At 44.0% G+C, this 26234-nt stretch overlaps 1 protein-coding gene across 2 annotated transcripts in view; it reads right to left on the bottom strand.

Annotated features, from left to right (window-relative positions):
- The window catches only part of KLHL4 (kelch like family member 4), an 87665-nt gene extending 66618 nt beyond the window's left edge, over positions 1-21047 (bottom strand). Inside the window, exon 1 of one of the 2 annotated variants that reach the window (XM_014572705.4) lies at positions 20336-21047. In XM_014572705.4, coding sequence (XP_014428191.1) covers positions 20336-20754 — 419 coding nt within the window. In that variant the 5' untranslated portion in view covers positions 20755-21047. The remainder of the gene's footprint in view (positions 1-20335) is intronic. The other variant, XM_006121432.5, reaches the window with a different exon arrangement.
- Positions 21048-26234: the final 5187 nt, after the last annotated feature.

Here is a 26234-nt window from a genome sequence, read left to right as displayed (position 1 = left end):
AGATGGGTGCGGGTGGCCTATTATTGTTTGTGTCTGATAGTTAACAATGGAGACTCCAAGGTTAAGTCATTTATTTAAATATAGTAAGAATGTTATTAATGTAAATTGAATAACAATTTAATGTTTAAATTAATATTGTATGTGGACACAGCAATACTTATTGGCTAATAATATTTATTGTCAACTAAACAATGTATACTATTACCTGATGGAAAGGACCTTGCATGTTTGTGTTGTGGTTAAATTACCCTTGCCGAGGATGGCAAGAACTTTCGCACAGGGAGAGTGTAACCCCGAAGGAGATTGGCTTTAAAAGAAGGTAACCAGGTGGAGAGGGGGCGCTACATAGATATCTAGAATTTTTGTCTGTACTGATATGACTTCAATATTGGTGTTGCCCAAAAGAAAATTCAACACACTCAAGGATGGAAAATGTTAGAACACTGCCCCTCTAAACCCCTTCTCCCACTGTGTTCTCTTAACCAGCACCTATTTTTAAGTCCTTATTTCGTCTCTGTATGCCTTATGGAGTATCTATACTGGATATCTGCCACAAGGAGGGGCCAGCAATTTAATTAGTTGCCTCCTCCCCAGATATCTCCCAGAGTATATCTACACTACAGAATTATTTCAAAATAAGTCACATTATTCCGAAATAACAAGGTGAGAATCCAAGAGCACGCCCATTATTTTAACATTATTTTGAAATAACAGGCTTCTTACACTGAAATAGTAAACCCTCATTTCATGAGGGTTAATGCTTATTTCAAAACAGCTATTTTGAAATAAGGCGAATGTGGATGGCGCAGCTGTGCTTATTTCAAAATAATAACAACATAACAAGTGGGGTTCCAAGGCAGTCTGTTTTGGGACTGGTTCTGTTCAATACCTTCATCAATTATATAGACGATGGCATAAAGAGTATGCTTATTAAGTTTGCAGATGATGCCAAGCTGGGAAGGGTTACAACTGCTTTAGAGGATAGGGTTATAATTCAAAATGGTCTGGACCAATAAAATAATCTGGACAAACTGGACAAATGGTCTGAGGTAAACAGGATGAAGTTTAATAAGGACAAATGCAAAGTACTCCACTTAAGAAAGAACAATCCATTTCACACATACAGAATGGGAAGTGACTGTCTAGGAAGGAGGATGGCAGAAAGGGTTCTGGGGGTCACGGTGGACTACAAGTTAAATACAAGTCAACAGTGTGACACTGTGACAAAAAAAGCAAACATGATTCTGGGAGAAATTGGTGTTTAGGTGTGTGTGTGTCCCTCCTCTTAAGGTGTTTTAGCAGGTTTTATGTCCCCTTCCCCACTTTGGGATCTTGTATTTTACTTTATATATATTTATTTATTGTGTTTTTAAAAAATGTTGTAAGCTGCCTCCAATTTTTTTAAATAGTGAGGCGGGCTAAAAATATTGTAAATAAATGATAATAGCTGGTGACTGCTTTGTGGCAGCTCTGGCTCCATTTTGAGACTCCTGTGGTATCTGCAAGGAATAACCAGATCATGCAGTGTGATGTTGATGTCCCTTAAGCAGGTAAGTAAAGGTGAAGAGTCTGAAACATGGCTGTAGAGGGGAGTCCCTTTAAGCATGAGCTTCAGCTAGTCTCCAGCAGCTGCTACAGGAAGTGTTGATGTGGATGCTTTGTTTTGAAATAGTTATTTCAGGAGTTATTATTCTGAAATAACTTATTTCAAAGTAATGTTGAGTGTAGACATGCCCCCAGTGACCTCTTGTCTATCATCCCAAATCAGTGAAGGATCCCTTGCAGGATCATCAAGGGGTACAAGCAGCTGTTTTGTCCCTTAACTAGGAACCACAACCACTCCCCTCCAAAGTGCACAGTATAGATGACCCATTTCTCAATGGCTTAAATGACTGCTTCTTGGAGCAGCTGGTACAGGAACCCACAAGGGGAGAGGCAATTCTCGATTGTGGGGTCGTTGTAACAGGCTGGCCGAAGCCTGCACTACGGGTGGCGTGGCCCCATCCGATCCGCGGGCCGAGCGGAGGAACACAGCACTGCCAGGGAGGGGGAAGGTGCAGTGCGAGGAGGTGGGGCGCCAGCAGATGATCTTAAAGGGCCGCGGCAGCTCGGCTCTGGCTGCTTGTCCCCGGCAGTTGGCTGCGGCGCGCAGCGCAGCCGGGCCCCACCCCACCGGCTCCAGTCCTGCCACAGCCCCAGCCGCATTGCCAGAGAGAGACTGTTCCCAGCCGACTGCCCGGCTCGCTGCACCTGCCCCGCGCCCCATCTGGCTCCTGTCACCCATTACCTACGCTGCCCCTCCACCCTGGACCCCCTGCTCTCCCTCTGGCTCTGTGCTGCCCTTGCACCCCATACCCTGCTCCCCCCAATCTCTGTCCCCCCAGCTCTGTGTTGCCCATTCCCTGCACTGCCCCTAGACCCTGATCCCTCTGCCCCTCCCATTCCCCACGTCCAATTCCCTGTGCCTCCACTGCACACTGCTCCCCCCCGCCCGATCCCTGCATCCCTCTGGCTCTGTGAACATAAGAACGGCCGTACTGGGTCAGACCAAAGGTCCATCTAGTCCAGTAACCTGTCTGCCAACAGTGGCCAGCACCAGGTGCCCCAGAGAGGGTGGACCGAAGACAATGATCAAGTGATTTGTCTCCTGCCATCCCTCTCCAGCCTCTGACAGACAGAGGCCAAGGACATCATTTTATCCCCTGGCTAATAGCCTTTTATGGACCTAACCTCCAGGAAATTATCTAGCTTCTCTTTAAATTCTATTATAGTCCTAGCCTTCACAGCCTCCTCTGGCAAGGAGTTCCACAGGTTGATTACACGCTGTGTGAAGAAGAACTTTCTTTTATTAGTTTTAAACCTGCTCCCCATTAATTTCATTTGGTGTCCTCTAGTTCTTCTATTATGGGAACTAATAAATAACTTTTCTTTATCGGCCCTCTCCACACCACTCATGATTTTATAGACCTCTATCATATCCCTCCTCAGGCTCCTCTTTTCTAAACTGAAAAGTCCCAGTCGCTTTAACCTCTCCTCATATGGGACCCGTTCCAAACCCCTAATCATTTTAGTTGCCCTTTTCTGAACCCTTCCAAGGCCAAAATATCTTTTTTGAGGTGAGGAGACCACATCTCTACACAGTATTCAAGATGTGGGCGTGCCATAGTTTTATACAGGGGCAGTAAGATATTCTGGGTCTTATTTTCTATCCCTTTCTTAATAATTCCTAGCATCCTATATGCCTTTTTGACCGCCGCTGCACTCTGTGTGGAAGTTTTCAGAGAACTGTCCACGATAACTCCAAGATCTCTTTCCTGATTTGTCGTAGCCAAATTAGTGCCCATCTTACTGTACGTATAGTTGGGGTTATTTTTCCCGATGTGCATTACTTTACACTTATCCACATTAAATTTCATTTGCCATTTTGTTGCCCAGTCACTCAGTTTGGTGAGATCTTCTTGGAGTCCCTCACAGTCTGCTTCTGTCTTGACTATCCTAAACAGTTTGGTATCATCTGCCTCCTGTTCCCCGCACCACCTCTGTCCCCTCCCCCCGCACACTGTTCCCTGCACCCGTCTGGCTCTGTGCTGTCCCTGTACCCTGTCTCCCCTGTGGGTTGGGAGTGAGGGGTGCTTCTCCAGAGGGAGGGGCTGGACAGGGCAGGGAAAAGCCTGCTGTGACCCAGCAGGGAGTGAAAGGAGGAGTTCACTTGAAGCACCTTTGCCTTTATGGAAAAAAATGAATGAAAATGCTATTTGCTATTTATAGGGCTAAAATGCTGGGAGAAAAATGAAAAAAAAAACCATTGCAAAATGCAAACATATAAAAGAAAACAAAAAAAGGGGGGGATATTTTGCTTGGGGCAGCAAAAAACCTAGAGATGTCCCTGGGGGAGGGGAAGGGGCTGGGCTGGGCTCTGGGGAGAGGAGGGGAGGGGAAAATATGGGGAAGGAGCTTGTGCTGAGGGGAGGGAAGGGGAGGGCAGGAGAGGAGGTCAGGAGAAGGCGAGGAAAGGGGGAGGCACCAAGGGACAGGGGTGCAGGAGAGACAAATCCCAGGGGGCCAAGTGGAGACAATGAGGAAAAGGGCAGGAGGGAAGGTGTCAGTGGGAGAGGAGAGGGTAAGGGCACTGGGGGTTAAAGGGGGAAGGGGACAGTGCTGGGAGAAGGCTTGAAAGAAGGGGTGGGCATGAGGAAGGTGGAGATGGAGCAATTCATGTGTGAGGGCACAGGAGCATGAGGGGAATGGGGGCAGAAGGTGCTGAGGGGGTGGGTATCAGGGAAAAAGAGGGCAAAGGGGGCAGGGGCAGTGAGGGAAGGGGGAGGCACCAGGAGGGTGCAGGTGCCAGAAGATTCTGGGGGTGAAGCAGAAGGGCAGGCACCTGCAGGGGATGAACCAGCACCAGAGGAGAGAGGCAGGGCAGGTGTAGAGGGAGGTGTTAGGAGAGGGGATGAGGAGGGGTAACTCACATGATCAGAGTGTGGCTACTGGAGGAGTGGGCACAGGGAGGAGAGAAGGGCTGGCAGAGAGGGGCAGGTCTCAGGAGGGCTGAGGGCAGTGGGGAGAGCAGAGGAGAGTGAGGGGTTGGGGGGGGCAGCAGGCACCAGGGGAGCTGATGGAGCAAGAGGAGGAGATTATGGCAGCAGAGGGAAAAGGGTAGACATTTATAAGATATTTATTAATAACTTGGGTGATATTTATTAAGAACGTATTAGTAATTACTGTTCTTCTTATTATTAGGAATTTATGCCATTAAAAAAACACTTTTTTGGGGGTGGGTGGCGAGTCCCTTTTTTGTCTGGTGAGTAGGGTTTTCCATAATTTGTCGAGCCCTGATAATGTGTATCAGAATTTCAGAAAATTTGAGTGAACACTTGCACTGTGACAACTCATAAAACTCCAACCTGACAGCTTTAAATGCAATTTTTAAAATAAGCTTGTGTCCTAAAAGTCAGAAAATCATAATGTATGTTGCAAAAGATACAAAACTCTAGAGAGATCCCTGCAAACACAAGATATGGTTAGAATATAATTAATCAGTCAGTGCAAGCTAATATTATAAGATACACAGAGCCTGCTGAACAACAGTGTGGGGTTTTTTTCCCGAAAAGGTTTCCCTAGCAACAGAAACTATATGAAAGATTTGAGAATAGCTGTTCTTCCACACTTAGGATTTCATACCTTTTAAGTTGTTCACACATCAGTTTTTGTTTACATCCAGGTAGGTTTTGCCCAATTCTAAAAGGTGCTGAATTTTCATAACTTTCATTAAAAACAACAAGCACTAAAAACACTCAGAGTATGTCTACACTAGCCCCCTAGATCGATCTAGGGAGACTAATGAGGGCAACTGAAATTGCAAATGAAGCGTGGGATTTAAATATCCTGCGCTTGATTTGCATGTTCCAGGCCGGTCGCCATTTTAGAAATTGACTAGCCTGAAGTAACTGCCCGCATCTACACGCAGCAGTGAAACGGGATTCCAAAATAAAGCCCTAACTCGAATTAGCTGGTATTCCTCCTGCAATGAGGTTTTGTGATGCAAAAGTCACTTCACCACAAACATAGCAGAAGTTATCTGCGCTGTTCACACAAGTACGAGGCATCTCTGCTCACTTTGGCTAAACAGAAACGTGTCCCTTTGCAAAATCAAACACTGACAAATAAGAGAGCACGGCACTGTATGATTTCTAGAGCTGATATAGGGCAATTTGTTCAGCAGAGTGATGTAAGCTTCGTTATGATTGCATCATCCATGACTTCTAGGAATAACATGATGCAATTCATATCATGTATGACACAATACCAGCTTCAGATTGCATCATTCATTGTTTTGCCTAAAAAGCAAGTACTGTCCAAACCCAGTCATAGATTTATTCATAGATCCAGTCAAAGATGTATTTTAGTCATTTCTGGTTTAAATTGAGATCCCTTCCCTTTATAACTCACTTATCCTCCGCCATTCGCAAGTCAAGGGTCGTATATACTGACCCAATAGCATATCTTGAAAACTAGAGCCAATCAACAATTTTAAGCATCGTTTCCGTTCTCAGTGACCCAGAATTAGGGGGTATGGAAGTTCCCTCTCTGGCAGACTTTTCAGTTCCACCTTCACAAAGTTCTGCTGGAAAATGGGGTGAGTTGTCTAGTCCATAATATTGGTGAGAACAAGGGGAAGACGTTCCTTCCAGGGTTGAGGGCAGAGACTGAGCAGTTCACAAGGGCCTTTCAGAAACTGTGCAAGGACACCTGTGAGATTCTCTCGTTGGCCTCCCCACAAGGGGGCTGTGCATTGCCTCTCTGTGCCTTTCCTCCCACACCCCTCCCTTCCCTTGCCCTTCCTTCTCCTCTTCCTCCTCCCTTCCTCCATTCCTCACCCCTTCCCCTGTTGATAAAATAAACAAGACCTTTTGTTTTTAACCAGTAAACTCTATTAATTGGGGTAAATAAAATTGGGGAGGCACTAGGGAAAGAACCTGGGAAGGATGATGAAGAGGGAGGAAGAGAGAGGATGGGCGAGGAGAGGCTCAGAGATGGGGCTGGGACTTGCGCCTGTCTTGGGCGGTCCCACCGCCTTGTGTGTGGGCCCTCAGCGGTCACAGCAGGGGGCTGAGGGGAGAAACCAGAAAGGCGGGAACTGGGGTGGGAGCTGAGGCAGGAGCAGGAGTGGGAGAGGGGGCAGCTGCTGGACTGCTCAATAGCTGTGAACATGCAGTCAATGGCAGCCATGTATGCCACATACATGCTGCAGATCTCTTGGGCCAGCTCCTGCCAGGTGGTATGGCCCAGCTCCTGGTCCACTTCCCACCACTGGTCCTGCCACTCCAGAGACCCTGGAGGCCATGCAAGCAGGCAATGTGTTCCTGCTCCAGGTCCACACAGGCTCATCTGTGGCGGTAGCTCCCATGGGTCTAAAAACTGGTACAGGAGGTGTTGTGGCTCACTCACAGCTGGTCCAGCTGTGAAGAACAAAGAGCAGGGTAGTCAGTCCAGGAAACAGGGTGTATGAAGCCAACCCTCATCTCTGAGGCAACACTGAAGGTCAGACAAAGGTGATATAATTGGAGCAAGGACATCTGTGACCTATATAGTGGGCCCCTTCCTGCAGTGGCACAGATGTTTCCAGGGGGAGCCTCACTTTTTCCACATCCCGGGGATAAGTAGACATGGGAAGGTGCCGGCCAGGCTGCTTGGCTTCCCTCCATGCTATGCACACGCTGGGTCTGGCATCGGCAGCAAGCCGCAGGGAGAGGACTTCTATCCCTGCCTGCTGGAGGAGAGGGGGGAAGGGTGGTGAGGGAGGTGTGTATGAGCAGCAGATGATGCCCCACGTGAGTGCATATGTGTGTCCCTTACTGCTGTGCATATGTGTGTCCCTGACCCCATCTGTCTTATTGGTGGCTTGTAGGGGGCAAGTGTCCCACCTCAGAGTTGGGAGTAAAGCAGGCCTCTCCAGCAACCCTGTGAGCAGAAGCACAAGGGTCCTCTGAAGCAGATTCATAGGAACTGTCTGCTCTGGACTGGCACTCCACATGCTACCATGTGCACAGGCTGCTGTAAAATGCCCAGGCCAATAAGGCCAAGTGAGGAACTCACAGCCCCTCGCTGCCCACTGCCTCCCCTCATGTGTGTCTAGGGAAAGTAGTGGAGCTCACCTGATGAGCCTTCCTCGGCTTCATCCTGGGAGGGTAGTACCAGCTCTAGGGACTGGTTGAGCACCTGTCTGGCAGGCATGATGGTGTCACTGGCCTGGTCCTGCTTCTCTGACTCCTCCTTGGCTTGCCTTCTCAGAGGGTCATGATGGGTCCAGAGTCCACAACAAGGGGGGTACAAGACTGACAACCCTCCAAGATATGGTGGAGCTGGTCAAATTAGGGGCAGGTCTGGGGTCCCCTCCCTGAATGGGAGCTGCACTCCCGGGCCCTTTGGTAAGCCTTCCTGAGCAACTTGATTTTCGTGCACACCTGCTCCTGAGTGAGCATGTGGCCCAGGCTCTTGGCCGTCCAGTTATAGAGCTTGGCATTCATGTCTGGTGCGATGATTCTGATCTAGGATCTCTGCACCTGACCAAGCTGGTGCACGCCACTTCCTCCCCTGGGCAGGGGATTAGGAGCAGCCTGCAGCTTTGCTGGCTGCTGTGGAGGGCTCTGAAGGCATGCTGAGGTCTGCTATGGCAGGAGGAAAGTCAGAGCTAGGTGCTGCTGTGTGGCACAGGGCTAGCAGGTCCTGCTTTGTGCAACAAACCTTTTCCCCTGTGGCTGCAACTTTAAGAGCTGCACGGGGAGAGGAACTATAGAGTTCAGATGAATGTGGACAGAGCGGCCACCAGGGCATCTGTGGGAAGCCCTAGAGGCCACTTATTTCAAAATAACTCCAGATGCCCAATTTGCACACACCCTATTTTGAAATAACTATTTTGGAATAGGTGTTATTCCTCGCAAACTAAGGGTTACAGTATTCCAAATAAGATGTCCATTATTTTGAAATTATTTTGAAACAATGGGCTTCCTGTGTAGGGGCTCACTTTGTTATTTTGAAATAACACTGTTGTATAGATGTGTCTTTAGGGAAGTGGGGCATTGGGGCACCCTGATGGCGCATATCCCATTAGCAGATGTGCAGTTGTATGAGCCTCTGATGTGGTGGCTTATGTGGTTAGGTCCTGTGATTATGTCACTTGTGTAGATGTGTGGACAGAGTTGGCACCTACGTGAGTATGTTTGAGGTGTGATGCATAGTTGCTCCAATCCCACAGAGACAAACACCTACAAGATCTCTATCAGGTATTCTTAAAACTTAAATACCCATATGAGGAAGTAAAAAACAGATTGACAGAGCCAGATGAATTCCCAGGCATCAGCTTCTTCAAAATAGGCCCAACAAACAAAATAACAGAACACCACTAGGTATCACATACAGCCCCCAGCTTAAACCCCTCCAGCGCATCATTAACAACCTATCCCGGAAAATAATTCATCACTCTCACAGGCTTGGGGGACAGGCCAACCCTCATCTACAGACAACCCCCTAACATGAAACAAATTATTTCCAGTAACCACGAATCATACCTCAAACATACTCATCCAGGAGCCCACTCCTGCAAAAAAAAAAAAAAAAACGCTGCCAGCTCTGTCCACACACCTACACAAGTAACATCTTCACAGGACCTAACCACATAAGCCACCACATCAGAGTCTCATACAACTGCATATCCACTAATGTGATATATGCCATCAAGTGACAGCAGTACCCCTCTGCCATGTATATTGGCCAAACTGGACAGTCTTTACTACACAGGATTAATAGACACAAATCAGATATTCAAAATGGTAACACACAGAAACCTGTTGGAGAACATTTTATCTTGCCTGGGCACTCATTAATGGATTTAAGGTGGTTATTCTATTACAAAACAATTTTAGGAATCAACGAAAGAGAAAATCTGCAGAACTAGCCTTCATATTCAGATCTGAGGTTTTCCCGCACGGCTTAAAGAAATACATGGCCATTATATTCAACACCAAAATGACATCAAAGGCTAAGTATCAGGCACTTACAGCCTATTCTATTAGCCTCATTTAGCAAGGACACTTTAATTGACAGGGTTTTTTTCTCTTTCTTTCTCCACTCGCTCTTCCCTCTTTTTCTGCTTTATATTTCAAAATCTGTGCCCCTTGCTCCATAATATTTGTCATGAGTGAGTTATGCCTATGAAATCTCATGAGATGATTTATATATTTTTGTTAGTTTCTAAGGTGCTACAGGACTATTGTTTTTTTTTAAATCAACATAGTTTAGTAATTAATATTATTCAAATACTTTGCACCTGTGTGTCTTCTTTCATTTAAAGATGGGTGTTTGAAAACACTGATTAATCTGTCCCATGTGCTTGAAAGGTAGGTATTTGAAAGTTACCTTTAACATGGGTAAATTGAGGTACAGAGAAGTTGAATTATTCACTCAAGTTTATAGAGGAAGTCAACAATAAAACTTGTAATAGGCCCTAAGGCCTGGCTACACTACACCAAGAAGGTCAGCTTAAAGTAAGCAACTCCAGCTACATAAAATGTATAGCTAGAGCTGGTTTATCTTAAGACAAGCCTTAGTAGCATCCACACTGTGGGAGACCAATAGGAGCAAACACTCCCATCAACTTCCCTTACTCCTCACAAAGGGAGGAGCACCCGATACCAGTGGGATTTATGGGTCTATACTGGATCCACTAAATTGAACTCCAGAAGATCTGTCTCCAGAACTTTAATCTTCTGGTAATCAGAAGATGTGTCCTAATAGTCTTCATTTAAAATCCTAAATATATCGAAATCAAAAGGAATGGGATCTGCAAAAGAATGTATTCTCTCTGAGGCCTCATGTCAGTTCCACTGTGGATAAATATTTTAAATACAATAAAACCTCAAAGTTATGAATCCTAGAGCTATGAAATGACTAGTCAACCACACACCTCAGTTCAAATCAGAATTACACAATAAAGCAGCAACAGAAGCAAAACAGAAAAAGCCAGTCAACATGGATTCACCAAGGGCAAGTCATGCCTAATTAACCTGATTGCCTTCTATGGCAAGGTAAACTGTTTCTGTGGACATGGGGATGGCAGTGGATGTGATATATCTTAACTTGAGCAAAGCTTTGGATATGGTTTCCCACGGTATTCTTGCCATCAAGTTAAAGAAGTATGGATTGGATAAATGGACTGTAAAGTCGATAGAAACCTGGCTAGATTGTTGGGCTCAATGGGTATCAATAGCTCTGGTGGTGGTTGGTATCAAGGAGAGTGCCCCAAGGGTTGCTTCTATGGCTAGTTTTGTTCAATGTCTTTATTAATGATGTGGATGAGGGGATGAATTGCACCCTCAATAATTTCATGGGTGACAGTAATTTAGGAGGAAAGGTAGATACGTTGGAGCATAGGAATAGAGTCCACCATGACCTAGATAAACTGAAGAATTGGGCCAAAAGACATCTGATGAGTTTCAACAAGGACAAGTGAAGAGTCTTAACTCTCACGTGGAACGGAAGAATGCCAAGCACTGTTACAGGCTGGCTAAATAGCAGATCTGCAAAAAAGAACCAGGGGATTAGAGTGAATGAGAAGCTGGATTCAAGTCAATAGTGTACTCTTGAAGCCAAGAAATCTAATAGCATATTGGTGTGCGTTAGTGGGAACATTCCCAGCAGAGTTAGGGAAGTGATTATTCCCATTTATTTGGCACTCATGAGTCCACCAGTGTTCCCACTAAGCTGTGGGACAGCACAACTTTACAGGTGATTAATCAGCCTTGCCGTGTCAGAGGCTCTGGGCTCCATGCACGGAGCTGACTGATTGAGCAATCACAGGCTGATTAATCACCTGTGAAGCTGTGCAGCCCTGCAGTTTAGAGGGAAACCTGGAGACCACATACGGTGTGTCTAGACTACAGGGTTTTTTTTGAAAAAAGTAGCCTTTTTTCAAAAAAACTTCCCCTACATCTAGACTGCCGCCACGTTCTTTCGAAATTAAAATGAAAGAACGCAGTGGTTTTTTAGACTGTGGTAAACCTCATTTTATGAGGAAGAACTCCTTTTTTCAAAAGTACTCTTTCGAAAAAAGGCACTCTTGAATGCAACCAGGGCTTTTTCAAAAGAGAGCATCCAGACTGCCTGGGTGATCTCCTTCAAAAAAGCGGCTCACTTTCGAAAGAAGTGGTTGCAGTCTAGATGCTCTCTTTCGAAAGAGGCTTTTTGGAAAGATTATTTCAAAAAAGCCTCTCTCAGAATAGGCTTGTAGTCCAGACATAGCCATGGAGTGTTGCATCCAATTCTGGGGCCCCCATTACAGAAAGGATGTGGATGCATTGGAGAAAGTCCAGCAGAGGGCACATGACATATGAGGAGAGGCTAAGCGATTTGGGCTTATTTAGTCTACAGATGAGAAGAGAGTATGTGTGGGAGGGGGCAGGATTTCATAGCAGTCTTTAACTACCTGAAGGGAGGTTCCAAAGAGGACAGAGAAAAGCTCTTCTCAGAAGTGATGGATGTCAGAACAAGGAGCAATGTTCTCAAGTTGCAGTGGGGGAGGTCTAGGCTGGATATTAGGAAAACCTATTTCACTAGCAGGGTGGTGAAGCACTGGAATGGGTTATCTAGGGAGATAGTAGAATCTACATCCCTAGAGGTCAAGTCCCAGCTTTGTCAAAGCCCTAGCTGGGATGATTTAGTTGGGGGTGGTCCTGCTTTGGGCAGAGATTGGACTCTATGACATCCTGAGTTCTCTTCCAGCCCTAGGATTCTGTGGTTTTCACTGGTTTGCTGTGCCTTTTAATAAACAACCTCCAGTCTTGAGTTATAAGTAGCCCTTTCTGTGAGCAATTCACCCTGATTTGACCCTCCTAGCAGTGCCCCAGAATCCTCCTTTATTACAGCTTAACATATTTAAAAATGTTTATACCTCCATGAGGCAAAACATTCGAGACCTGTACTCATTGGTGATGCTCCAGAAAGACCCTGTTCACAACCCCCACAGCTGACACATAGCTCATACTTTCAGTCAGATATGTCTCCTTCTTATAGAGGGAATTGAAATGTAACACCAATGATTCTAGCAACATTAGAGGAGACTTAACCCTCAGTAGACTCTCATTCCTCCCCACTGAACATTTTCTTCTTTTCTCCTTTTGCTCACTCTAGATTCCTGGTCTTTTCTCTCTCTCCCCAAGATAATTCTACCAGGGTTACTGGAGTTTTGAAAGCTATAGCATGCTAAAAAAGAAAGGGACAGAGTCTGTGAGGATTGCTCATGTGGAGAGATAGTAAGAGTTTCCCTTCCATTCCATCGGGGCTCGACTCGATGACCTCCTGAGGTATCTTCCAGCTCTAATATTCTATGATTCAATCTGTTCCTTAGATTCTGATCTAAAAATCCTAAAAGTCCTGTTCTGCACTTGGCACAACTCTCATTAAGATCAGCATGCTCAGTGTAGTCAATGGCTGTGTTCGTGCTTCCAAGTAGAACCAGGATTTGGCTCTATATGGGTGGTGGCTTTCCAATCTTAAAATTATTTTCTGTTTATATAATCTCAGATACTGTTTAGAGAGGAAAAATTGAAACTAACATTTCCTTGAATTCCATCTGAATCATGCAAAATGGAAAACTGCTGTTTACAAACAACAGTTAATATGTTTAAAATGAACTTTCGTCTCAGGTCCATATGATGCATTTGTTTTATCAAAGTTTCTTCAGTTTTTCAGACCTATGTTTGATATCACTTAGTGGTCCCAGAGTTACTGATTCTGAAGAGGATGTTTTTAACTAATTGCAGACACATTTTGACAATTTTATAGTGATGCAAATTAGCACATCTATTTTAATAAAGTGGCAGCACATTACCTTGGGGTGTAGAAGATCTGCATTCAAGAACAGATTTGCACTTTATACAAGAAAGTGTATGTATACTAATTATTGTATATATCCCTCATTGGCAGTCAATAAATAAGTAATACACATCTCTCTATTTAAAGTTCATCCATCTCATGGCATGAATGTCATGCTTCCACTGTTACCTTTCTACTGAATTATTAATCAGAAATAAAGACTGTTTGATGAAATTTTCTCCTTTCACCGGGTCTCAAGGGGCAGCAGCAGCGGTTCCCGCGCTTCTGAGGCTTTGCTCTGGCAAAGCCTCAGAAGCGCGGGAACCCGCCCGGTGCCCCTGGCCTGCTGGAGACGGTCTCCAGCAGACCAGGGGCACCGGAGCAGCTTACGAACGGGGCTTTCTCGCCCCGACTTCCGGGGCGAGAAAGCTCCGTTCGTAAGTGCGGATCCGACGTAAGTCGGATCCGCGTAAGTCGGGGACTGCCTGTATGTATTTTATTTTTATTTTCCATTTATAAAATTTCACCCATACATTTTTCTTTATTTAATGCACATATATTTTAGCACATATATTTTAGCAAAGGTATCATATCTTGGTGAGAGAAAATAATATTAAGTACTTCACGGCTCCCATAGGGGGAAAGAAAAAGAGCAGATCTCCTTGTTGTTCATGTCTGCCAGAGCAAGGGGAACTAAAACATATAAGCTACTTCCTTATGTCAACTATTTCCACTGTTTCTCTGAGATAAGTAAGGTACATCTATATAGCAACCTTATTCCAAAATAACAAAGAGCGTGTCTATTCTACAAGCCTTTATTTCAAAATACTGTCAATCTGGAGAACTTCTTATTCCAAGTCATAGTAATCCTCATTCCATGAGTTGTTAGGGAAGTCAATGGAAGAGTGTTCTTTCTTTGACTTCCTGCTACATAGACAGTGCCTAAAGCTGAGTTGTGCTATTTTGATTTCTGCTATACAACTGATCTAGATGAAGTTGAGTAGCTTAATTCGACTTTAGTCATGCTGTGTAGACTTACCCTAAGGGAAGCTGGCTTTGTATAATGGCCATTTCTCACTTCCCTTCTGTACTTTCAAAATTAAACATTTTGTTTTCTTGTTCTGAAACGACTTTTTGAATTTGTGAAAATGAAATATTTTGACTCAAATTGATTTTTCCACAGAATATTCCTTTGCAAAAAACTTCTAAATTTGGGGGATATATGTTTGTAATGAAGCCACATTTTAATATCTTAAATAATCTTAAATCTTGTGTGAAATGAACTTATATCTTCAACACATCTCTACATTTTTTCTCCACTATAATTGTTAGACCTTTGATATCACACTCCGTAGCTCAGATTAATTTCTTTAGGTATTATTGCACCTATGGTATAATTAAGGTTCCCTTTCCAGCCTGTTCAACCCATCAGGAGTAGCTACCAGAAAGATATCTCCCACTGCTGGATTTCTAAAACAAGATATCTTTGCTTTTTTGAGATCAAGACACTCATATTACAGTCTCAAAACCTTTCCATTAGGAAGAATTACACTGCCAAATGCAAGTGGTTTTGACATAGTGTTTATGGTAAAGGTCTTGACATGGCTTCCTGTCCTTTCACATTTATCATAGAGTTCTTACTGTCCCTGGTATAGTCAAAATGTTCCTTAAGATCTCTTCCCCCTCCCCTCTTCTTTATTTCTCCAGCTACAAACAGGGCTTCTGAATCTAGAGTGTAGCGGAGGGATGGTTAGAGACAACGTGATACTTTGTGTTTTGAATACTGAGATTAAAGTAATTTTGTATTCGTTCTGTTTGCTACTTACTAGTATAGTAATTCTATAGCTATGTGACTGCACACTGAGTGGCAAGACACTGCTGTGGAGGCAGTACCCTTCTAAAAGAAGAACTATTGTTGATTACACCTTTTGTATGGATTCAGACACAAACCTGAAAGTTGTGGTATGTTGAGGCAATCTGCCATAGCTTTAACAGTGTAGTAAAATGTATTATGCAGATCCAGAAGACTGGATATTTCAGAAGTGCTGAGCAATGGCAGTTCCCAGTGATTTCAACCGAAATGGTGGCTTCCTAGCATCTCTGGGGGAAAATGAGGCTCTGTATGGTTTAAGATGACTGATTTCAAAGGTACTTTGATAACTAGAGCATTAAAAAGCAGAAAATGTGTGTACAGGTTGAACCTCTCTAGTCTGGCACTATCTGGTCTGGAGACATCTGTGGCCCAGCATCACTGTACTTAGCCAGATGTCAAAGTTTCCAGCAGTCCCATAAGGTTTGTTTACAGCTCTCAATGTTCTGTGCTGTTATCTCGCTGTAACAGCCCAGTCTTTGTAGGGCCCAGTAAGCAGTGGAAGTGTTGGTAATGCAGCTAAAGAATATTGACCTCCCGTGGTCTGGCTTGGAGCAGAGCTGGCCAGCAGCCCATGTGGCACCAGAGCTTGAAGGCGGGGACAGAGCTTATGGGGCAGTGGAACCCTTAGCTGGTGGGACCCCCAGGAGGTCTGATGGGCTGGCAAGTAGCCACAAAGGTAGAGGGGCCACAGGGAGCTCTGGCAGGGCAGCAGGCCTACTGGAAGCTCTGGTGGGGCTATTGCAAGGTCGGTGGGGCTGCCAGGAAATCCAGAGGGGCTGCTACAGCTTGCAGGGTCAGGAACTTTGGCAAGGCTGCCAAAGCTTGTGTAGCCAGGAGATCTGGCTAGGAGTCTACAGGGAGGAACCCAACAAGAAGGTTGGTGCCCCCCCTTCCTTACTCCCTGACTTTCCCTTGTGCAGCAACGGCCTTGTCCAGTACTGGTCAGGTCCCAAGAGTGCTGGACTTCTGCTCTTGCAATAACCACATGAATTACTGTGGTTTCTGTATGGTGTTATATGGAGTGGAAACAATATTTTGGAATTTTTTGATTATGTAAACTGAAATATGAGAGCTTTTTGGATGGTGTAAATTGAGATGTGGGAGCTAAATTTAAACTGCTTGGATGTGTTAACATTTCTTTTAAGGTATTCCTCCTCCCTCACCCACCCACCCCCGGAAGATTATATATATATAAAACAAGATACATATATATATAAAACAAAGCAGACTTTCTTCTAATGTGTATTTGGAAAAAACACTGCCTTGAATAGCTACATATTTCATCAGAAGCTTATCTCTCTGGGTATGTCTACACTACAAAGTTAATTCGAACTAACGGACGTTAGTTCGAACTAACTTTCATAGGCGCTACACTAGCGCTCCGCTAGTTCGAACTTAATTCGAACTAGCGGAGCGCTTAGTTCGAACTAGAAAAACCTCATTTTACGAGGATTAAGCCTAGTTCGAACTAGATAGTTCGAATTAAGGGGTGTGTAGCCCCTTAATTCGAACTAGTGGGAGGCTAGCCCTCCCCAGGTTTCCCTGGTGGCCACTCTGGCCAACACCAGGGAAACTCGTCTGCCCCCCTCCCGGCCCCGGACCCCTTAAAGGGGCACGGGCTGGCTACGGTGCCCTTGCCAGGTGCAAGCCTGCCAGACCCTGCACCTGGCATAGATCGAGCCACCCACCCGATGCCCCCCAGCCTTCCCCCTCTTCCCAGGACCAGGCTGGCGGCTCCTGGGAGCTTGCCCGGGACCGCAACAGGCGGGCACCCGCCTGGGCTAGTGCTGACATCGTGGACCTCGTCCACGATCTCCGCACTAGGCACAGGAAAGTGGCCATCTAGGGCAGGAGAGCTGCCAGCCTGGCCACCCAGGAGCAGGTGTGCAAGAGAATCAAGGGGGTCCACTGAGACCCCCGACCCTGAGCCCTGAGCTTACAATGGCCGTCCTGGGTCAGACCAAAGGTCCATCTAGCCCAGTAGCCTGTCTGCTGACAGCAGCCAACCCTAGGGACCCTGGAGGGGATGGACGGAAAACAGTGACCAAGCCATTTGTCTCGTGCCATCCCTCTCCAGCCTTCCACACCACTCCTAACCTCTGGGTAATAGTACTCCATGGACCCAACCTCCATGACTTTATCTCACTTTCCTTTAAACTCTGTTCCAGGTCTAGCCTTCACAGCCTCCTGCAGCAAGGAGTTCCACAGGTTGACTCTTTGCTTTGTGAAGAACAACTTTCTGTTACTAGTTTGAAGCCTGCTACCCATTCCTTTCCTTTGGTGTCCTCTAGTCCTTCTTTATGGGAACTAATGAAAAACTTTTCTGTATGTATCCTCTCCACCCAACTCCTGCTTTTAGAGACCTCTATCCTGTCCCCCCTCCGTCTCCTCTTTTCTAAGCTGAAAAGTCCCAGTCTCTTTAGCCTCTCTTCATATGGGACCTGTTCCCAACCTCTGATCATTTTAGTTGCCCTCCCCTCTCCCACCTCCTTTTCCCAGTCTCCCCCAGTTTTGTTCAATAAAGACAGATTCCGTTTTGGAAGACACGTTATCTTTATTTTGTACATCAATAAGAAGGGGGGCTAGGGAAGGGTAAGTGGAAGGAGGTGAGGGAGGAATGGGGCATGAGCCCCTGATGGGGAGGACTGGGCTGGCTCTGTGGGCTTCTGGGGGTGGAAGCTCTCCTGCAGACCCCCAATTGCCCCCTCTCCCCGGATGGCAGCCTGCTGCAAGTGCAGCCGGGATGATGGCCGAGTGATGTGATGTGCCCAGTGTGGGTAGTCCGGGCACTCCAAGCCAGGACTGCTTTGCAAGCGGGGCACCCCTGAGAACTGTCTGTCCGGGGTGGGGGTCGGGACCCTTTAAGCACAGCCCTCGGCAAGCCTGAGACAGCATCTCCACGCTCTAAGTCCTCCTCTGATGCCCTGCCGGCACTGCTTCCAGCCATCCTTAAGCCCTGTTCAGGGTCCACTTAATGTGGACATGCTAGTTCGAATTAGCAAAACACTAATTCAAACTAGTTTTCTAGTCTGGATCAATTAGTTCGAATTAACTAATTCGAACTAAGTTAGTTCGAATTAATGTTGTAGTGTAGTCATTCTCTCTCTCTCTCTCTTTATATATATATATATATATATATATTTATATGAAAAGTTTTTCCTGACTTTGGCTGCATGACATCAAGCTCTCTCCGGTTGGTGAGCATAGTGAGCAGGGGGTGGTGAGCGTAGCAAGCAGGAGGCAGCCCCCAAGTATTTGGAAAAAAGAATGATGCTGTCTCGGTATAAAACATTTCCAAAAGACTGTAACAGGAAAAGAGTCAAGACAGAGGTTTGTTTTCACTTTGTGCACCCATTTATATGCTATATATTTATAGAGAGAGGATTTTTTTAAAGTAAAAAGTAGTCTTTAGTACTTTTACAATTTCTTGAAATGACTCATTGATTGAAAAATTAGGTCATAGAGCCTTGTCAGATAATGATAGAATTTCTATATACAAAAGGGTAAGTATTGTGAATATATTATTTTGAGAGACAGATCCTTAATAACATCTCTAATTGAATTTGATCAATTCATTTTCTTCTTTATTTCATAGGGACAGAATGCTGAAATATGTATTTTTTAATGGTGCTCCATGTAGTTTCATAAAAGTCAGTGGACACTCCTCTGATGAAATACATGTTTTGTTGGTAATGTTTTCATTCACATAGTTTCTCAGCAAATATATACTTTCACTAAATTTTTAGGAAACTTTGACATAACTTTTGCAAATAGTTAATATTATCTCAGCAACACATGTTGTGAATTTAGGTTTAAGATTATAATTTTTACAAAATAATGACCAAGCTAACGTGTTTTCATCTAAGTTTATTTGACCTGATTGCTCTTGAAATTTCAGTAATTTGTTTACATACACTATTCCCTATTTGATTTTGTTTTGTTATTAATTTCTATAATAAACACTGCCTGCAAGGATGCTAGTTGAAATGAAGTTTCAGGATAAGAAAATTCAGAATTCATCTTCTTTTGTACAAACATATTTAAGGAATCACAGACGTCCTATATGCCAAATATCACAATTTGAACAAATAATTGCTAAAAACACACAAACTATCAACTGTGTCTTCCTGCCAGAAAGTGTCTATAAGTAAACTAGTTTTGCATTTTCATTGCAGTGTAAAGATCCTCAATTTTCCTGTTAGCGATAAAAAACACAAAATACAACAAATGCATTGCCACATTAAAATCTACATTTCATTGAATCTCATTTTATGGGGAATTGTCCAAGCCTGGATAAAATTATTTGCATGCATATAAATAATGTTGGTATGTGCTTAGAAAAAATCAACAAAAATAAAATAATAATATTACCTGTCACTCTCAAATGACTTGTATAAATACCTTAGCCTCCGGTACTAACATTTAAAAAATAACTCATACCCTGTGCTTTCTGTATTAAGATCTCATAGCTGTAAGTAACATTTTATTACCTGAGATTGCAGAGAGTATTTAGTTTCTCACTGTAGCAAATTAGCTGTGAAGGTAATACGATTTGAAATGGACCTTTTAAAAGCCAGGCCAAGTAGCTCTCTTTCCACATTGTTCAAGGTTAATTATATTTATCAAGGAGGCAGTAAAAAGGGGCAGTGGAGATGCTAACAGATTGATGGGAACAACCAATTGGTGGTACATTTCCAACATTTTCTGTTTCTCAAAGTTGTACTTATTGATAAAATCAGAATGTGGACTGTGGTGAATTATTTTTGTTGTGTTTATGCATAAGAAATTAGGGCAACAAATTAACATGCTTTTCAGAGCTGCTGTATTCATAACAAGAATCTGTGACAGATTTTATTAATTAGTGGATAAATGTGAAAAAATGTGAAGCATAAATATTTATAAAAATGCAGAGCAAGGTTCACATTCATTTTGAATGCTTTTTTGTTTAGAAATACTCTTTCAATTATCAGTAATATTTTACATTGCACATTCAAAGAAAGTAGTAGGCAACTCTAGTTAAAAACAAAAGACATTATTTAGCAATAATTTGGATAGGAATATATCCTTTATAGTGCAGACATCTAAAACTCCTACCTCTCAGTGGATTCATCTGTATTTTCATCTGTGATCATTTGCAATTCCTGTATGTTTTTACTTGAATCTTCTTTGACACAATTTTCATCCGTGCTAGCTTTGGGGATATGCTCATTTGCTTGCAGCTGTTCTATCAGGCTTTGTTGATGCCAGGTTTCAATAGAACGGTGGTGCACAGGGGTTGGACCTGGCACTGGTGCCGGTATATTCTGGTGGACAGGGCTGTTGTTTTTCTTCAGTCCATTTCTGTCCCGAGAGTGGCTCTTCAACCTATTCTGAACTGGTGTGCCTCTATGCTCATATCCTTCCTGAAGGCAGCTTCCAGTGCCTGTGGAAGCTTGTGAGGGGTGACTGAACCACCTCCAGCGTAGCCTTAGGATCTGTTTCACATCAAACTCTTTCTTTCCAGAAACTGACATTTTTGCAGGAAAAGAGAACAAAAGCCTATTCTTTTAGAAAGGAAATGGATTCTTTGTTATCGCTTGTATTCCAGTGCCTCTTCTTAAGAAAAGACAACAAAAGAACAAATACCAGTAGCCCTCTTTTTTCTGACTAATACACTGCTAGCACCTCAAGCCAATGCTAAGCTGCTGCTAACAGTATAGGTGGGAATCCATACTGACAGGATGCTGAGGTCAGACCTTAAACAAGTAAATCAGCTTAGCACAGGAAAGCAGCTACCATACCACTACCCAGTTGCTAAGCTTACATACTGACAGCACTATAGCACAGCCTCCCAGATATAACCTACTCTCACATGATCCTGGGGGATCTTAGGCAGCAACTTAAGATTCAGGGAAGCACATACAAATAAAGCAGTAAAATGTTGTTTCCTATGAGATTTTGCATGAAGCCTGGTAATAAATAATACTGTATTTCACTACAAAATTATGAAAGGTGAACTATTTATGTGGGTTTTGCTAATGATTTACTGTGAAAGTATCGTGTAGCTCCCATTTTCCTTAATAGGTTTACCACATTTATTGCAGTAGAACTCACTTTAGTATGTGACATTTCTATAAATAGCCTTACGTTTCAAGGTGCTTACCTAAGGAAAATGAAAGCATTTAAAATACATTGTGCAGTAGTGTATGAAATATTTTCTTAACTAGGGGTGGCATTTCTTGTATCATTAACTAAATATGGGTTCAAAAAAAGAGTGTTATAAAAATCAGAGTAGAAACCTTCCCTAAATGATGATATCTGTGAAAAACATAATGCTTCCTGGCTAAGTGCCTATGTAAACATGCCCTTGCCCTTTTTACAGTCTCTGCAAAAGAGTGGGATTTTTTTTAAACCATTCTTTTGATAGTGTGCATCAAAACATGTTTTTAACAAAATTCATTGTATCATCAAGATTATTAGATGAGCATTAAATGTACAGAACTGAGTGAAGTGTATTATAAATATTGAATACTAATGCACATTATGTTGTAGCACAAAAAAGTAATAGTATTAGAAAAAAACACTCAGTTTGTCTGTCATGGAAGTATCTTATGCAGAGTTATCTGTGTTTTCTAAATACTCTTTCAAATAACTGTTAGTGGAATTCAAACCTCTAAAGAATGAGGTTCAGTTTGGATAAGTTCTGAAAAATGTGGATACTGATCCAAAGTTAATGGAGCATTTTCCCCTATACCCAGTATTTTTGCTCTCTCCCCTCTGACCTACCTTTACTGTTCTCCATTTTCCTACTATTTCTCTGTTTTGATCTGCAAAATGCCACTGTCCAACAAAGCTCAGATTCTCAAATCCATTTTCCCTTTCTCCTCTTTGGAGTCAGGGAGCCATCCAGACTTCATTTAAGTTGGGCTTGAGGTTTCATACCTGTTCACATCATCCATGCCAAATACAGACAGTATCCTGGGATGGAGCAGTTTGAGATTAATTAGGAGACAGAGGGAAAAAAGAGTCTGAGTGAAAAGGAAGAAGTGAAATAATGAATAAACCAGAGGGTGGTTTAGGTATATGTGGGTGGGGAAAGAAATTATTTGCAGGTGCAGTGCTTAGGGAATCTATCTGTATAATCTAGGTTGTTCGTATTACAACACTGTTATGACATTTTGTATTGTGGAATGCCTCTCTGTCTCTATGTCCAGTTGCTGGCAAGGGTACATTACATTGTTTACACAGCAATGGTATGCTGTGAGGACTTAAGGAACCCCTACTCAGATGGAAACACCAGAATTACAATGTGCTGGCCAGATCTGGGGACCTCCCTCAACTTGTCTGAAAGAAGGGCAGAAATGCAAAAATCCCAAATGAGAGAAAGAGGGCAAAGCAGGAGTTTAAAAGGGACTCAGAGTGGAGTCGGAGAGCCACACTGGAAGTTTTGGGCAGGAAATGAAAAGGGGCGGACTAGGCAAGGTCAGAGAAGGCGAGCTGAGGAAGAAGGTTCCTTGTTTCAGTGAGTGCATATGTCCATTACATTAGGTGTGTGCCTGGGGTGGGAGTGGGGGCACAGAATTGCCAGGCCCCTGGGCAAGGAATCAGAGACTGGCTCCATGCTCCTGAATGAGGAGAAGCAGAAGGGTCAGGACTGGGGGAAGTTAGCCTTCAGGTCTGCCCAAAGCATTCTGCACTCCCCCTCCTCCCCCAGACCTCAGTGCTTTCTAGAGCATAACGTGTACTGCCCTGGCAGCAACATTAAAGGCCTGGGGCTTCATCCGCCACTGCTACTGTAGTAGCAGTGATGGCAGTAAGGAGTCATGGACCCTTTTGAATCACCAGGACCTGAGACAACTGCTTCTTTTATCTCCTGAGTTAGTGGCCCTGCGTGTGCACCTCTCGTTCTCTATTGCTGGAAATTTTTCCTTAGCAATATACCTACACATAACTCTGTACCAAGCCAGGTATCAAGTGGTCAGCTAATAACAATGGAGGTAGGAATTTCAAACTGGAAAAGAGGGTTTTTTTTGTCTGTTCTTTGTTTGAGAGGCAGAGCGATTTTTCCCACGTATTAAGGGAGATGGGAGAAACTTTTGTCTCCAAGACCAGACTTCTTACAAGGTGTAATTAGGGAAAAGTTTAGCTAGTCCATCAGGATTTATTGTTTTCCTTGTTTGGGGATGTGGAAATAATGTCTGAGCTTGTTAAGTGTTTTTTTTTCCCTTTTGTAACTAAGCTTTTAGCCCAGGGACTTTCCCTGAGTATCTATATCAATTGGTGGCTCTTCCCATCTCGCTACTTTACTATGCTTGCAACTGTAGTGTTGTTTTGATAATAAAGGATTGTTTTCTTTTCTAATTAACCGGGATTGGTTGATTGTTGTGTCCTTAGGACTCAGCCTAGTTACAAGGGCAGATGCCATTGTTGTCTGTTGATCCCCTCTGTTTTTCCCAACGCCAAACAAAACAGAGGTTGGAGCAGGGGGAGAGTTTTACCTGAGGGTGGAGATTTCCCAAGTGATCATGAGATGATTGATTTCAGGATTCTGGCAAAAAGAAAAAAGGAGAGCAGCAAAATACACACCCTGGACTTCAGAAAAGCAGATTTTGACTCCCTCGGGGAACTGATGGGCAGATGCTACTATGAAGGGAAAAGGAGTCCAGCAGACCTGGCTGTATTTTAAAGAAACCTTATTGAAGGCACAGGAACTAACCATCCTAATGCACAGTAAGAAAAGCAAATATGTTAGGTGAACAGCTTGGCTTAGCAGGGAAACCATTGGTGAGCTTAAACACATAAAGGAAGCTTACAAGAAGTGGACACTTGGAAGGATAACTAGGGAGGAGTATAAATATATTGTTCGAGAATGCAGGGGAGCTATCAGGAAGGCAAAAGCACAATTGGAATTGCAGCTAGCAAGGGATGTGAAGGGTAACAAGAAAGGTTTCTACAGGCACACTAGCAACAAGGTGGCCAATGAAGGTGTGGGATGCTTACTAGATGAGGGAGATAACCTAGTGACAGATGATGTGGGAAAAGCTGAAGCACTCAATGCTTACTTTGCCTCTGTCTTCACAGACAAGGTCACCTCTCAGATTACTGTACTAGGCAACAAATTATGGGGAGAAGTGGGCAGCCCTCAGTGGAGAAAGAACCGGTTAAGAACTATTTAGAAAAGTTGGTCATACACATATCCATGGGACCAGATCTAATGCATCTGAGGGTGCTGAGGGAGTTGGATGATGTCATTGCAGAGCTATTGGCCATTGTCTTTGAAAATTTGTGGCAAACAGGGGAGGTCCCAGACAATTGGAAAAAGCAAATGTAGTGCCCATCTTTTAAAAAGGGAAGAACGATAATCAGGGAACTACAATTCAGTCAGCCTCACCTTAGTCCCCAGAAAAATCATGGAGAGGATCCTCAAGGAATCCACTTTCATGCACTTGGAAGGGAGGAAAGAGATCAAGAACAGTCAGCATGGATTCACCAAGGGCAAGTCATGCCTGACCAATCTGATTAGCTTCCATGATAAAGTAACTGGTTCTTTCAATATGGGGAAGTCAGTGGATGTGACAAACCTTGACTTTAGCAAAGCTTCTCATATCTCTCCCACAATATTCTTGCCAGTAAGTTAAGGAAGTAAGGATTGGATAAACAGACTGTAAGGAGGATAGAAAGATGGCTAGATTGTAGGGCCTAATGGGTAGTGATCAATGGCCCTGTGTCTGGTTGGAGGTTGGTTTCACGTGGAGTGCCCCGAGGATTGGTTTTAGGCTGGTTTTATTTAGCATCTTCGTTAACGACCTGGATGAGGGGATGGATTGCACTCTCAGCAAGTTTGCAGATGATAAACTAGAGGGAGAGGTAGATATATTGGAGGGCAGGGATAGGGTCTAAAGTGTCCTAGACAAATTGGAGGATTGGGGAAAAAAATCTGATGATATTCAAGAAGGACAAGTGCAGAGTCCTGCACTTGGGATGGAAGAATCCCAAGCATTGTTATGGGCTGGGGACTGACTGGCTAGGCAGTGATTCAGCAGAAAAAGACCTGAGGATTGCAGTGGATGAGAAGCTGTTTGTGAGTCAACAGTGTGCTCTTGTAGCCAAGAAGGCTAATGGCATATTGTGGTGCATTAGGAGGCACATTTCCACCAGACCTAGAGAAGTGATTCTTCTCCTTTATTTGGCACTAGTGAGATCACATCTGGAGTATCTTGTCCAGTTGTGGGCCCCACACTACAGAAAGAATGTGGAAGCATTGGAGAGAGTAACCAAAATGGTTAGGGGGCTGGAGCTCATGACCTATGAGGAGAAGCTGAGGGATTTGGGCTCCTGCAGAAGAGGTGAATGCCCTATCCCCTAAGCCACGTGGGAACCTGCCCCACCACCTTACCATGATGAGGTCCCTTATCCCACCTGCCTCAGGGCTGTCCGGCTGTCCCTCATCTCATACCATCCTGAACTCATGACCCTGTCCTCCACAGGCGAGTGCCCTAGCCCCTAGGCCATGTGGGAACCTGCCCCACCCCCTTGTTGCGGATAGGCCCTTTATCCTCTCCATGGTAAGGGGGTGAGGGGGGATTTCATAGCAGCCTTTAAGTATCTGAAAGGGGTACTTGAAAGGGGTACTCTGTAGTGACAGATGGCAGAACAAGGAGCATTGGCCTCAAGTTACAGTGAGGGAGGTCTAGGTTTGATATTAGAAATACCTGTTTCACTAGGAGGGTGGTGAAGCACTGGAATGAGTTACCTAGGGAGGTGGTAGAATCACCATTCCTAGAGATTTTTATGTCCCAGTTTGACAAAGCCCTGGTGGGATGATTTAGTTCAGGTTCATCCTGCAGAGGGTTGAACTCGATGATCTCCTGAGCACTCTTCCAACCCTATAATTCTATGATTCCGTTAATGTTTTGCCCTATGTTTATATAGGACATCAGAAAAAATATTATAATTGTTCCCTCTGGCCTTAATATCTATGGACATCTTTGTACTTGTAGGACATTGAAACATA

This window comes from Pelodiscus sinensis, chromosome 13 (assembly GCF_052426305.1).
Source record: "Pelodiscus sinensis isolate ZL-2025 chromosome 13, ASM5242630v1, whole genome shotgun sequence".
NCBI classification, from domain to species: Eukaryota; Metazoa; Chordata; order Testudines; family Trionychidae; genus Pelodiscus; species Pelodiscus sinensis.
Note: the sequence above shows the minus strand (reverse complement) of the source record. Positions and strands in the feature narration are given on the sequence as shown.